Below are 15,560 nucleotides of genomic sequence, written 5' to 3' on the forward strand. Positions count from 1 at the left end.
TCTGTCACGGTTTTCAATGGGCTTACCGTCGAAGTTGAGAAGAGTTGGGGAACGACCCGGTTCCGGCAGGTTCTGCTCTGGCCGAGGTAGGGGCGACCTCTTCCGGTAGCCACGGTGCTGTTTGACAATAGCAAGCCACTACAGTCCGTGCCCCCCAGAAGGAGTCCCAGAGGAAAAACCCCAGTAGGGTAAAAAACCTCCAACGGGAACTCCCTGAAACAAAAGGAGGACACCAAGGCGTTAGAGTTGAAGATCCGGAGTACAGGAAGACTGGAAACGAAGACAGGTCAGGAAAATACTGGATTCGCAGGAAGAAACCAGTCAGAGCGTGACTACCACCAAGGAGTGTTGCAACGCAATGAACAAGCAGCTAGATCCCCCTTATATACCTCTAGGCAGGAAGTAGGAAACAGGAAGTAGCAACACCACCATCTTGGATTGGGGAAAAGAGTATAATAGTGAATCAGGTACATGCGTCCAAACAAAGAAAAACAATGCATGCTGGGAAGAGAGGAAGTGGGCAGCATGCTGGGAAAGGAAAAGGCAGGCATAAAAACACCACCATGTGCAAGGGTTCGGCTTTTGCCTGGAGATATTGGTAAGTGGTGAGCAGATGATTAATACCTTGGTACAGGAAGACTTGATGTAAAGCGCACTAAATGCGCTATGCGCGCCAGGCCTGAAACCCACTCGGGGTCTCAAGCCCTGCCGCGTCTGCCTTTGCGGCAGAACTTAAAGAAAGGGGCGCGGCGAGTGCCGCGAACCCTGGCCAGGCCCCCTGAACTCCCCGCGGCTTGCGCACAAGCCGCGGCTTCTCCCGCGGCCTGTGTGCCAGCCGCGGCTTCTCCCGAGGCTCGCACCTAGACCGCGGCATGAAGGGAATGCCACGCTGCGGCGACCTGAGCCCGCGGCCGCCGTAGGAGCCGCGGCGGCCGCGGCGTGACAGTGAGAGGCATGCGAGGGGTAGCCTCCCAGAGCCTCTGGAAATGCTTTGAAGGGCTCAAATGGTGCCCTCCTTGCATAATCTATTGTACACCAGTTCAGGGACCCCAGTCCCTGCTCTGGGGTGAAACTGGACAAAGGAAAGGGGAGTGACCACGCCCCCGTCCATCACCACCCCAGGGGTGGTTCTCAGAGCTCCTCCAGAGGGTCCCTGGGTTCTGTCATCTTGTTTTCAGGATGGACAGGGAACTCTGGGAGCATCTGAGTGGCCAGTGCCAGCAGGTGACATCAATCAATCAATGAATCAATCAAAAAAATGTATAGAGCGCGCTACTCACCCGTGAGTGTTTCAAGGCGCTTGTGGGGGTCGGCTGATCGGAGGTTGCGGGTGGGAGTGTGGAAGTTCACTCTTTCGTTGAGGTAGGTCGGGCCGGTGTTGCGGAGGGATTTGTGTGTGTGGATGAGGATCTTGATAGTGATTTTCTTGTCTATGGGGAGCCAGTGAAGGGATTTGAGGTGTGGTGAGATTCGTTTGTGGCGGGGGAGGCCAAGGACGAGGCATGCGGCTGTGTTTTGGATTCTCTGGAGTTTGCGTTTGAGTCTGAGTGTGGTGCCGGCATGGAGGGCGTTACCATAGTCTAGTCTGCTGCTGATGAGCGCATGGGTGACTGTCTTCCTGGTCTCTGGGGGAATCCATTTGAAGGATTTTTTTAGAGTGTGTGGAAGAAGGAGGAGGTTAGTGCATTGATTTGCTGTGTCATGGAGAGGGAGTGGTCCAGGATGATGCAGAGGTTGCGTGGGTGGTTTGCGGGGGTGGGTGCGGGGCCGAGGGCGGTGGGCCACCAGGAGTCGTCCCAAATGGTTTTGTTGGGGCCGAAGATGATGATCTTGGTTTTGTTGGAGTTAAGCTTGAGGTTGTTAGTTGTCATCCAGTTGGCGGTGTCGAGGAGAGCAGCGTGTAGGTTGGTTTTGGCGGTGGTGGGGTTGCGGGCTAGGGAGAGAATGAGTTGGATGTCGTCTCCATAGGAGAGGATAGTGATTCCGTGTGGTCAGAGGATTTTGGCTAGGGGGATCATGTAAATGTTGAAGAGTGTGAGGCTGAGGGAGGACCCTTGGGGGACTCCGCAGATGATCTTTGTAGTGGTGGAGTGGAAAGGAGGGAGGCGGACTCTTTGGGTCTGGTCGGTGAGGAAGGAGGTGAGCCAGTCTAAGGCTTTGTGGCAAATTCCTGTGTTGTGGAGGGGTGTGCGGAGTGTGTGGTGGCAGACAGTGTCAAAGGCTGAGGAGAGGATCTAGGAGGATGAGTGCAACGGTCTCGCCTTTGGTCCTGATGTCATCAGTGCATGCGATGAGGGCGGTTTCTGTGCTGTGGTTCTTGCGGAACCCGGATTGTGAGGGGTCAAGAGTGTTTTTTTCTTTGAGAAAGTGGGATAGTTGGGCGTTGACTAGTTTCTCGGCAACCTTGGCGGGGAAAGGGAGGAGGGAGATGGGGCGATAGTTGGAGAGGACCTCCGGGTCAGCTTTGCTTTTTTTTAGGAGCACAGTGATTTCTGCGTGTTTCCAGGGGTCTGGGTAGGTGGCGGAGTCGAAAGAGGAGTTGATTATGTCACAGAGTATGGGGGAAATGGTTGGGCTGGCTTTGTTGTAGATGCAAAGAGGACAGGGGTCGGAGGGGGATCAGGAGTGGATGGAGTTCATGGTTTTTTCGGTTTCTTCGTGTGTGGTGGGGGCCCAGGTGGTGAGTGTGGTGGGAAGGTAATGAGTGGGGGTTGAGTTGGGTGAGTAAGGGGTGTGTGTGGTGGGTGTGTGTGGTGTGAAGCTGTTGTGGATGTCCAGGATTTTGTGGTGGAAGTGGTTGGAGAGGGCGTCACATAGGGGCTGTATGTGTGTGGGGTCTATGTTGCTGGCTTTGGGTTTGGCTAGCTCTTTAATGATGGTGAAGAGTTCTTTGCGGTTTTGGGAGTTGTGGTCAAGGCGTGTCTTGTAGTGATCTCTTTTGGTGGTGCGTATGAGTTGGTGATGGGTGCGAATGGTAGTTTTGAGGGTGGAGAAGTTGGTTGTAGAGGGTTCTTGTCACCATATTTTCTCCCCTTGGCAGCATTCCCCTCATAGGTGCTTAACTGTTTAGGTGACCAATCCCCCTTTCATGGCTATTTAGGGTCTCTCCTCTGGGTGGTTCTTCGGATTCAGATTGCAAGACTCCAGAAGGAATCCTCTGCATCCTTTACTTCACCTTCTCACAAATGAAACTGCATCTGGACCTCCAGGAACTCTACAAAACTACAACAAAGAAGCCAGGATGACTTCTGCAACACTGTAACTTCCGCTCCTGCCAGCAACTGCAAATGTTTCCCAGTCGGTCATTCTCAGAGGGCTTCCAGTCTTCAACCTGCACCAGAAGAGTGAAGGTATCACTTCCTTGCTCCAGCACGTAGCCTCTGCATCAATGACCAGTGGCGTGGGTCCCCTCTCCTGATGAAGTGCAGGATCCAACAACACAGGTCTTAGACTGAAGTGGTCCTAACGGTCCTGACGTCTAGCTGTCCAACTTTGGTGGAGGTAAGAGCTTGCCTCCCCAGGTAAGACAATACCCCTGTGCACCCCTTGATTTGCAGTTGCGAAGGCTTGTGTGTGACCTTCCACAAAGTTCTTCACGCAGAGCACAGCTCTGGCCCGAGCACTCCCTCCTGTGATACACAGCTTCCTGCGACGTTCTCCGGTGGCGTGGGACCCTTTGTTATAGTGCTGCATGGGCCTCCATTTGTACCTCCTTTGTCCTCGTCTTGTGGGACTCCTAATCACGTGACCTGGTTTTCTGAGGGCTCTCTGGACTGCCTCCTGGGTCCTTCCTGGTTCCAAGCAGCGCCATTTTTCTCCAACCACAAGCTTTGCTTTTGCTAAGGCTTGTTGGCAGAATCCAGTGACGCAAGCCAGACTGCAATCATCTCTCCGGTGTGACACATCATCTGCACCAACCAGGAACCCCATCATCTTCTTGGGTGCAGTACTGACTGTTGTTCTTCACCTGTGGTTACACATTTGCACCTTCATCCGGATTAGCAGGGGCTTCTGTTCTTCCTCGACTCTTCTGTGCTTCTTGGACTTGGTCTCCTTCTTCTACAGGTCTTCAGGTCCAGGAATCCATTGTTGGTGTCTTGCAGTCTCTTCTGGTTCTTGCATTATCTTCTTTTTGGTTTTCTTCTGTGTAGTAGGAAAGTTCCTGTGATTTACTCCTACTTTCCTGGGGTCTGTGGTTGGTTCTATTACTCGCCTTTGGTGTTTTCTTACACTCCCAGCACCCCTCTACACACTACACTTGCCTAGGTGGGAAACCGACATTCAAATTCCACTTTTTTATTAGTATATGGTTTGTGTTCCCCCAGGCCTATTTCTAACTATTGTGATTTTTACTATTTGACCTGTTTTCTAACTGTTTACTTACCTGTTTTTAGACACAAGTGTATATATTGTGTATATTACTTACCTCCTAAGGGAGTATAGTGTTTAGGTATACTTTGCAAGTAATTCACTAAAATAAATTACCTTTATTTTTGTACCACTTCGTTTTTTCTTTTGTGTAGGTAAGTACTGTATGACTGTAGTGATATTGCATTTCTCCTAGTTAGGCCTATTTTCTAAACTGGTGTGGTGTCCATTTTGCAGTATTTTCACTGTATTACTATGTTTGTTGGTACAAATACTTTACACAGTGTCTCTGAGATAAGCCTGACTGCTGGTGCCAAACTGCCAAGGAGGTGAGCGGGGTTATCCAAGGTGTGTCTCTCCCTTACCTGACTAGAGTGAGGGTACCGTCTTGGACAGAGTGTATACAGACTGCCAACCAGAGACCCCATTTCTAACATGCATGATCTGTAGTTAGTGTGTGTGCTGTAGTTAATGCACATGCTGTGGGTAATGCAGAGCCTGTTGTGTATGTATTGTACTTAATGCATGTGCTATAGGTGCTATAGTGAGTGCATGCACTGTACTCAGTCTATGCACTATGGTTAGTGGATGCACTGTAGTTAATGAGTGTGATGTAGTTAATGCATGTGCTGTAGTTAGTGCAATTGCTGTAATTAATACATATGTTGTAGTTCATGCGTAATGGATAATGCACATGCTGTAGTTAATGCATTTCTGTTAGAACTGGGGTCTCTAGTTGGCAGACATATACCCCCTTGTCCAAGTAGGGACCAGAATCCTAATCAGGGTGAGTCACACACAATCCAAATTATCCTGGGCCCACCCTCTGGTAGCTTGGCACTGAGCAGTCAGGCTTAACTTAGAAAGCAATGGGTAAAGTATTTGTGCAATAAATCATACAGTAACACAGTGAAAATACCACAAAAATACACCACAGAGGCTTAGAATAATAGACAGTATTTATATGGTTAAAATAAGGTCAAAATGATAAAGATTCAATAAGCCCAAGTTGAAATATCACTTTTTGCACAATTAAAAAGTGTCTTAAATCTTGGGAATCAACAGTTGTCTCTTGGATACACAAAGTACCTGGTCTGTGTCAAAAATTACACACACAGAGACTGCAGAGGAGGAGATGCGTGGAAAAATAAGGTGTGTGTCAGATTTTCTGACGCAGCACAGACGATGCAACATTTCTTTCCACATTGCAAGTGGATTTGCTTCATTTTTCGGCATGTAGTCTTGGTTCAGCACTGTGATGAGGGGATCTTTGACACCCAGGGACTTTGCGTGGAAATCCTGTGGCATGCTGTAAGATGTCAACGGTGTTGTGTCGATCCAGTGTGGTAATGTGTGAAATTTCCTGTCACACAGCAGGAGCGGCTTTCAATTTTCCATTTGGGGAAATGGCTGCCTCGTACTGGTTCAGCTGTACATCGAATTTTGTGGCACACGGCAGGCACTGCATCGAATCTTCACTTGGGAAGTCGGGCCTGCATCATTCCGGTTCAGCTGTGCAGTGATTTCTTAGTCGCAAAATGGCTGTGCGTTGTTTCTGACAGGCTGTACGTCAATTTTTGGTGCACATGTAGTTTCCTGAAGAGATGAAGTCTGTTTGGCCCTGAGACTTCAGAAAACAGGAGGCAAGCTCAATCCAAGCCCTTGGAGAGTGCTTCTCAGCAAAGTCAGAGGGCAGCAGGGCAGCAGTCTTTCTTAGCAAAGTAGCCTAGATGAGTCCTTTAGGTAGCCAGGCAGTTCCTCTTGACAGGTTGCAGGTTTAGGTCCAGAAGTGTCTGAGTTGGTGGGGCAAAGACCCAGTTTATATACCCAAAAATGCCTTTGAAGTGGGGACACTTCAAAGAGTGGTTTTGAAGCACACAAGTTTCCCGTTCATTACGGTCCTGTCTGCCAGGGTCCCAGTAGGGGGTTTGGCACTCCATTGTGTGGGGGCAGGCCACTAGCCTTTGAAATGTAAGTGTTAGGCCCTTCCAGCCCAGGAAGACCCATTCAATATGCAGGTGAGTGCAGGTGTAACTGAGTGTCCTGTGTTGTGGTTGTCTGGGTGAAATACACAAGGGAGTTGTCAACCAGCCCAGCCCAGACATTGATAGGAGACAGGCTGTAAGGCACAGATGTTTTTTTAATTACAGAGAAATGCTCACTTTCTAAAAGTGGCATTTCTGAAATAGTAATATAAAATCCAACCTCACCAATAAGCAGGATTTACTATTACCATTCTGGCCATACTAAATATGACCTGGTCACCCCTTTCTGATCAGAATCTACCACACAAAAAGTATATAAGGGCAGTCCTAATGCTAGTCTATGAAAGGAGCAGGCCTCAGAGTAGTGGAAATCAAATTTAGGAGTTTTTCACCACCAGGACACATAAAACACACAGGTACATGTCCTGCCTTTTACCTACACAGCACCCTGCTCTATGGGTTACCTGGGGCCTACCTTAGGGGTGACTTATATGTGTAAAAAGAGGAGTTTAAGGCTTGGCAAGTACTTTTAAATGCCAAGTCGAAGTGGCAGTGAAACTACACACAGGCCTTGCAATGAGATGCCTGGGACATGGTCAAGGTGCTACTTATTAGGGTGGCACAATCAGTGCTGCAGGGCCACTAGTAGCCATTAATTTACAGGCCCGGGGCACATGTGATGCACTTTGCTAGGGACTTACAAGTAAATTAAAAATGCCAATTTAGTATGAGCCAATGTTGCCATGTTTTTAGGGAAAACACACACGTACTTAAGACTGGTTAACAGTGGGAACGTGTCCATAGTCCTTAAGCCAGCAAAAGTGAGGTCAGAAAGAGAAGAGGAGGAAAGCAAAAAGTTGGGGGATGACCACCCTACGGCTGTCAGGTCTAACAAAGTGCTGTAGTTAATGCGTGCACTGTAGTTAATGCATGCTCTGTAGTTAGTGTGTGTGCTGTAATTAAAGTATGTGCTGTAGTTAGTGAATGGGCTATAGCTAGTGCATAGGCTGTAATTAATGCAAGTGATGTAGCTAATGCATGAGCTGTAGTTAGTGCATGTGCTGTAGTTAGTGTATGCTGCAGTTAATGAATGTGCTATAGTTAGTGCATGCAGTGTAGTAAGTGTGTGTGCTGTAGCTAATGCATGTGCTGTAGTTAGTGCATGCAGTGTAGTTAGTGTGCGTTGTAGGAGGCTGGACTGGCTTGTAGTGAGTACCAAGGGGTACTTGCACCTTGATAATGGTAGCTTAGCAGAGCAGCTTAGGCTGAACTAGGAGACGAGTGAAGCTCCTACAGTACCACTAGTGTCACTTGCACAATATCATGAGAAAACACAATACACAGATATACTAAAAATAAAGGTACTTTATTTTTATGACAATATGCCAAAGTATCTCAGTGAGTACCCTCAGTATGAGGATAGCAAATATACACAAGATATATGTACACAATACCAAAAATATGCAGTATAGTCTTAGAAAACAGTGCAAACAATGTATAGTTACAATAGGATGCAATGGGGACACATAGGGATAGGGGCAACACAAACCCTATACTCCAAAAGTGGAATGCGAACCACGAATGGACCCCAAACCTATGTGACCTTGTAGAGGGTCGCTGGGACTGTAAGAAAACAGTGAGGGTTAGAAAAATAGCCCACCCCAAAACCCTGAAAAGTGAGTGCAAAGTGCACTAAAGTTCCCCAAAGAGCACAGAAGTCGTGATAGGGGAATTCTGCAGGAAAGACACAAACCAGCAATGCAACAACAATGGATTTCCAGTCGAGGGTACCTGTGGAACAAGGGGACCAAGTCCAAAAGTCACAAGCAAGTCGGAGATGGGCAGATGCCCAGGAAATGCCAGCTGTGGGTGCAAAGAAGCTGCTACTAGGCAGTAGAAGCTGAGGATTCTGCAAGAACGACAAGGGCTAGAAACTTCCTCTTTGGAGGATGGATGTCCCACGTCGTGAAGAGTCGTGCAGAAGTGTTTTCCTGAAGAAAGACCGCAAACAAGCCTTGCTAGCTGCAAATTGTGCAGCAAGGGTTTTTGGATGCTGCTGTGGCCCAGGAGGGACCAGAATGTCGCCAATTGCACCTGGGGACAGAGGGGGCATCGAGCAAGACAAGGAGCCCTCTCAAAAGCAGGCAGCACCCGTAGAAGTGCCAGAACAGGCACTACAAAGAGGAGTGAAATAGTGCTCACCCGAAGTTGCACAAAGGAGTCCCACGCCGTTGGAGGACAACTTAGGAAGTCGTGCAATGCAGGTTAGAGTGCCGTGGACCCTGGCTTGGCTGTGCACAAAGGATTTCTGCCGGAAGTGCACAGAGGCCGGAGTAGCTGCAAAAGACGCGGTTCCCAGCAATGCAGTCTGGCGTGGGGAGGCAAGGACTTAACTCCACCAAACTTGGACTGAAGAGTCACTGGACTGTGGGAGTCACTTGGACAGAGTTGCTGGATTCAAGGGACCTCGCTCATTGTGCTGAGAGGAGACCCAGGGGACTGGTGATGCAGTTCTTTGGTGCCTGCGGTATCAGGGGGAAGATTCCGTCGACCCACAGGAGATTTCTTCGGAGCTTCTAGTGCAGAGAGGAGGCAGACTACCCCCACAGCATGCACCACCAGGAAAACAGTCGAGAAGGCGGCAGGATCAGCGTTACAGAGTTGCAGTAGTCGTCTTTGCTACTTTGTTGCAGTTTTGCAGGCTTCCAGCGCGGTCAGCAGTCGATTCATTGGCAGAAGGTGAAGAGAGAGATGCAGAGGAACTCTGATGAGCTCTTGCATTCGTTATCTAAGGAATTCCCCAAAGCAGAGACCCTAAATAGCCAGAAAAGAGGGTTTGGCTACTTAGGAGAGAGGATAGGCTAGCAACACCTAAAGGAGCCTATCAGAAGGAGTCTCTGACGTCACCTGCTGGCCCTGGCCACTCAGAGCAGTCCAGTGTGCCAGCAGCACCTCTGTTTCCAAGATGGCAGAGGTCTGGAGCACACTGGAGGAGCTCTGGGCACCTCCCAGGGGAGGTGCAGGTCAGGGGAGTGGTCACTCCCCTTTCCTTTGTCCAGTTTCGCGCCAGAGCAGGGCTGAGGGGTCCCTGAACCGGTGTAGACTGGCTTATGCAGAAATGGGCACCATCTGTGCCCATGAAAGCATTTCCAGAGGCTGGGGGAGGCTACTCCTCCCCTGCCTTAACACCTTTTTCCAAAGGGAGAGGGTGTAACACCCTCTCTCTGAGAAAGTCCTTTGTTCTGCCTTCCTGGGCCAAGCCTGGCTGGACCCCAGGAGGGCAGAAACCTGTCTGAGGGGTTGGCAGCAGCTGCAGTGAAACCCCTGAAAAGGCAGTTTGGCAGTACCCGGGTCTGTGCTACAGACACGTGGGATCATGGGATTGTGCCAACAATGCCAGGATGGCATAGAGGGGGCAATTCCATGATTTTAGACATGTTACATGGCCATATTCGGAGTTACCATTGTGAAGCTATACATAGGTAGTGACCTATGTGTAGTGCATGCGTGTAATGGTGTCCCCGCACTCACAAAGTCCGGGGAATCTGCCCTGAACTATGTGGGAGCACCTTGGCTAGTGCCAGGGTGCCCACACACTATGTAACTTTGCACCTAACCTTTACTAAGTAAAGGTTAGACATACAGGTGACTTATAAGTTACTTAAGTGCAGTGAAAAATGGCTGTGAAATAATGTGTGCATTATTTCACTCAGGCTGCAGTGGCAGGCCTGTGTGAGAATTGTCAGAGCTCCCTATGGGTGGCAAAAGAAATGCTGCAGCCCATAGGGATCTCCTGGAACCCCAATACCCTGGGTACCTCAGTACCATATACTAGGGAATTATAAGGGTGTTCCAGTATGCCAATGTGAATTGGTGAAATTGGTCACTAGCCTGTTAGTGACAATTTGAAAAGAAATGAGAGAGCATAACCACTGAGGTTCTGATTAGCAGAGCCTCAGTGAGACAGTTAGTCATGACACAGGTAACACATTCAGGGCACACTTATGAGCACTGGGGCCCTGGCTGGCAGGGTCCCTGTGACACATACAACTAAAACAACATATATACTGTGAAAAATGGGGGTAACATGCCAGGCAAGATGGTACTTTCCTACATGCGTGATGTAGTTAATGCATGTGCCATAGTTAGTGCATGCAGTGTAGTTAGTGTGAGTGCTGTAGTTAATGCATGTGCCATAGTTAGTGCATGCAGTGTAGTTAGTGTGTGTGCTGTAGTTAATGCTTGTGGCATAGTTAGTGTATGCAGTGTAGTTAGTGTGTGTGATATAGTTAATGCATGTGCTGTAGTTAGTGCATGCAGTGTAGTTAGTGTGTGTGCTGCAGTTAATGCATGTGCTGTAGTTAATGCATGCACTGTAGTTAGTGTGCGTGCTGTAGTTAATGCATGTGCTGTAGTTAATGCATGCACTGTAGTTAGCGTACGTGCTGTAGATAGACTTTGCTATAGTTAGTGAATGTGCTGTAGTTAGTGCATGCACTGTAATTAGTGTGAGTTGTAGTTAGTGTGAGCTGTAGTTAGTGTGTGTGCTGTAGTTAATGCATGTACTGTAGTTAATGCGTACACTGTAGTTAGCGTGCGTGCTGTAGATAGACGTCGCTGTAGTTAGTGTATGTGCTGTAGTTAGTGCATGCACTGTAGTTAGTGTGCGTGCTGTGGTTAATACATGTGCTGTAGTTAATGCGTGCACTGTAGTTAGCGTGCGTTCTGTAGATAGACTTCGCTGTAGTTAGTGAATGTGCTGTAGTTACTGCATGCGCTATAGTAAGTGCATGCCCTGTAGTTAGTGCTTCTGCTATGGATATTTCTCAGGCTGTAGTTAGTGTGTGTGCTGTAGTTAGTGCATGCACTGTTTTTAGTGCACATGCTGTTATTAATGCTTATTCTGTAGCTAGTGCATGCAATATAGATAGTGCACAGGCTGTAGTTAATGTATGTCCTGTAGTTAGTGTATGCATTGTAGTTAGTGCACAGGCTCTAATTAATGTATGTGCTGTAGTTAGTGCATGCACTGTAGTTATTGCATGCTGTAATTAATGAATGTGCCATAGTTAGTGCATGCGGTGTAGTTAGTGTGTGTGATGTAGTTAATACATGTGCCATAGTTAGTGAATGCAGTGTAGTTAGTGTGTGTGATGTAGTCAATGCATGTGCCATAGTTAGTGCATGCAGTGTAGTTAGTATGTGTGATGTAGTTAATGCATGTGCCATAGTTAGTGCATGCAGTATAGTTAGTGTGTGTCCTGTAGTTAATGCATCTGCTGTAGTTTGTGCATGCACTGTAGTTAGTGCACTTGCTGTAGATAGTGTGTGCTGTATCTAGTGCAGCTCCTGCAGTTAGTGCATGCACTGTAGTTAATGCATGAACTGTAGTTAGTGCATGTGCTGTAGATAATGTGCGCTGTAGTTAATGCATGTGCTATAGTTGTTGCATGCTCCGAAGCTAGTGCATCTGCTCTAGATAGTGCCCAGGCAGTACTCAGTGCATCTGCTATAGATAGCACACACACTGTAGACAGTGTGCACACTGCAGTTAATGCATGTGCAGTATTTAGTGCATCTGCGGTAGTTAGCGCATGCACTGCAGTTAGTGCATGCACTGTAGTTATTGCATGTGCTGTAGTTAGTGCATGCACTGTAGTTAGTGCGTGCGCTGAAGTTACTGTGCATGCTCTATTTAGTGCATGCACTGTAGATAGTGTATCTGCTGATAGTGCATCTGCTGTAGTTAGTGTGTGCACTGTAGTTAGTGCATCTCCTGTAGTTAGGGCATGCACTGTAGTTAGTGCACGTGCTGTAGTTGGCGCACGTGCTGTAGTTAGTGCACGTGCTGTAGTTAGTGCATGTGCTGTAGTTACTGTGCATGCTGTAGTTAGTGCACCTGCTGTAGTTAGTGCATGCACTGTAGTTTATGCGTGTGCTGTTGTTACTTCGCATGCTGTTGTTACTGCACATGCTGTAGTTAGTGTGCATGCTGCAGTTAGCTCACGTGCTGTAATTAGTGCATGCACTGTAGTTAGTGCACACAATGTAGACATCATGATTTAGTTGGAATCAGGTTTATGGCTCCCTTCTGCTCACAGGCACAGGATGTGATTGGGACTGTGATATGGTCCTTTGTATGTCACAGGACGTACGAGACAAAAAGCTGCAAGTGGTCACTTTGTCTAAACTGGTCCAAAGTTACATGATATCACAAATGATAAATTAACGTCTCTTGGAAAGTTTTGGGTCCTGAGCATCATTTCTGATGCAACTTATTACAGGACATCTCTCTGAAGCCTTGAGCTGAGCCCCCTGGTACTGAATGACCGGCAGTGTCCTAAGAAAAGCATTGAAAGAGGAGAAGTGAGGCGGGCGCCTACCTGCGGATACTTGTACAGCGCCAGGAGCTGGGCCATGGAGTAGGTGGTCGAAGAGGACAGGTCGCCGATGAAGCCCACCAGGGAGCCTTCGCTCGGACACCTGTAGTTTGGAACTGGTTCATTTTGCTGAGACATGATGCTCAGGGTGCTCTGAAGAGCCTTCATCTCACTAGCACAGGAGTCAAATATATGGTACCCCAGGGTGAGGTTTGGTAAAAGAGTGGGGTTTAGGTTAATCTCCTCCACGGCGTAGATGAAGACCAGGACCTGCAAAACCTGCTCAAATGAACCCCTGAAAGAACAGGAAACACATTAGAAAATTACAGCTTTGTCACTGCTTTCAACATGAGCAGAGTAACAAGAATATAGAATAATGAACTGTACAGGAGGTATTTGTTTTTGTGTTGTAGAGCAGTTCTGCAGCTTCCCTTGCTCTCTCTGCTTCATCCTAGGTTCTGATGACCTAAATGTGCTGCTTCCACCTGCTGTATGCAGCAGCAGATCACCTCAAAGTTCCCCCTTCCATATCAGAGATTCTGGGAGAAATCTGCCCTGGTCCACCAGTGCACCACCCCACCCCACCCCGCCCCACAAAAACATGAAGAATCTCTGCACTTTGCAAGTCACAGAGCTACAAGATCACCAGACTTAAAACAAGCCTGGTGAAAAGAACAACTATTGTAATAACTACGGCCATGGGAAAGGAACCTGCCAGTAATATTGGACCTCTACACATAGTGGTAGCCTGTCCCCATCAAACCCCTGCATGTTTGTACATGTTATGTGTACTACCGTTTATGGTGGTGTGTTGAAGCATATTTAGTACCAGTGCAAATACCATCACCAGTACCAACATCAGTACCCACACCTGCACCATAACTAACACAAGCACAAGCAACATCAATACCTGCAACAAAATCAACAACTGTGCCAAACTAACACCAACACCAACAACAACATTAATACATTAATACTTGCAACATAACCAACACCTGCGTCAGCTTAAAACCAATACCAGCAATAACACCAAAACCAACATCTGCACAATATTTAGCACTAACACCAGCACCAAAATCAATAACAACAGAACCAACAACACCATCAACAACATTAACCATAACACGGCACCAATACCTCCACCAAAACCAACACCTGCACAAAAATGAGCACCAACACCAGCATCAAAAGCAGTACAGCCCACTGCATCAAAACTAACACCAACACCAGCACCACCATCAAAACCAATACCAGCAACAACACCAAATCCAACACCTGGATAAAAAACTAGCACCAACAATAGCAACCAAAATCAGGGACAACACCACCACCAACGCCATCCACAGCATCAATCACAACACCATATTAAACCATACCACAACCAACATCTACTTCATAACTAACCCCAACAGCAACAATACTAAAAGCAACAACACCTTGTAGGAGGCTGGACTGGCTTGTAGTGAGTACCAAGGGGTACTTGCACCTTGCACCAGGCCCAGTTATCCCTTATTAGTGTATAGGGTGTCTAGCAGCTTAGGCTGATAGATAATGGTAGCTTAGCAGGGCAGCTTAGGCTGAACTAGGAGACGTGTGAAGCTACTACAGTACCACTTAGTGTCATATGCACAATATCATAAGAAAACACAATACACAGTTATACTAAAAATAAAGGTACTTTATTTTTATGACAATATGCCAAAGTATCTTAGAGTGTACCCTCAGTGAGAGGATAGGAAATATACACAAGATATATATACACAATAGCAAAAATATGCAGTATAGTCTTAGAAAACAGTGCAAACAATGTATAGTTACAATAGGATGCAATGGGGAAACATAGGGATAGGGGCAACACAAACCATATACTCCAAAAGTGGAATGCGAACCACGAATGGACCCCAAACCTATGTGACCTGGTAGAGGGTCGCTGGGACTATTAGAAAATAGTGAGAGTTAGAAAAATAACCCTCCCCAAGACCCTGAAAAGTGAGTGCAAAGTGCACTAAAGTTCCCCAAAGGACAAAATAGTTGTGTTAGAGGAATAATGCAGGAAAGACACAAACCAGCAATGCAACAACTGTGGATTTTCAATCTAGGGTACCTGTGGAACAAGGGGACCAAGTCCAAAAGTCACAAGCAAGTCGGAGATGGGCAGATGCCCAGGAAATGCCAGCTGCGGGTGCAAAGAAGCTTCGACTGGACAGAAGAAGCTGAGGTTTCTGCAGGAAACGGGCTAGAGACTTTCCCTTTGGTGGACGGATTGCTCTCGCCTTGGAGAGTCGTGTAGAAGTGTTTTCCCGCCGGAAGGACGCCAACAAGCCTTGCTAGATGCAAATCGTGCGTTTGGCGTTTTTGGACGCTGCTGGGGCCCAGGAGGGACCAGGAGGGACCAGGAGGTCGCAAATTGGACCTGAAGAGAGAGGGGACGTCGAGCAAGACAAAGAGCCCTCACTGAAGCAGGTAGCACGCGGTGAAGTGCCAGAAACAGGCACTACGAGGATGCGTGAAACGGTGCTCGCCGAAGTTGCACAAAGGAGTCCCACGTCGCCGGAGACCAACTTAGAAAGTCGTGCAATGCAGGTTAGAGTGCCGTGGACCCAGGCTTGGCTGTGCACAAAGGATTTCCGCCGGAAGTGCACAGGGGCCGGAGTAGCTGCAAAGTCGCGGTTCCCAGAAGTGCAACCCAGCGAGGTGAGGCAAGGACTTACCTCCACCAAACTTGGGCTGAAGAGTCACTGGACTGTGGGGGTCACTTGGACAGCATCGCTGGATTCGAGGGACCTCGCTCGTCGTGCTGAGAGGAGACCCAAGGGACCGGTAATGC

At 47.9% G+C, this 15,560-nt stretch overlaps 1 protein-coding gene across 1 annotated transcript in view; it reads right to left on the bottom strand.

Moving 5' to 3' along the window:
- Positions 1-13,854, bottom strand: part of LOC138279459 (vomeronasal type-2 receptor 26-like) — a 260,000-nt gene extending 246,146 nt beyond the window's left edge. The window contains exons 1-2 of the mRNA XM_069219405.1: positions 13,703-13,854; positions 12,737-13,028 (exon numbers count right to left, since the gene is read on the bottom strand). Coding sequence (XP_069075506.1) covers positions 12,737-13,028; positions 13,703-13,854 — 444 coding nt within the window. The remainder of the gene's footprint in view (positions 1-12,736; positions 13,029-13,702) is intronic.
- Positions 13,855-15,560: the final 1,706 nt, after the last annotated feature.

Source organism: Pleurodeles waltl, chromosome 2_2, assembly GCF_031143425.1.
Source record: "Pleurodeles waltl isolate 20211129_DDA chromosome 2_2, aPleWal1.hap1.20221129, whole genome shotgun sequence".
Taxonomy (NCBI): domain Eukaryota; kingdom Metazoa; phylum Chordata; class Amphibia; order Caudata; family Salamandridae; genus Pleurodeles; species Pleurodeles waltl.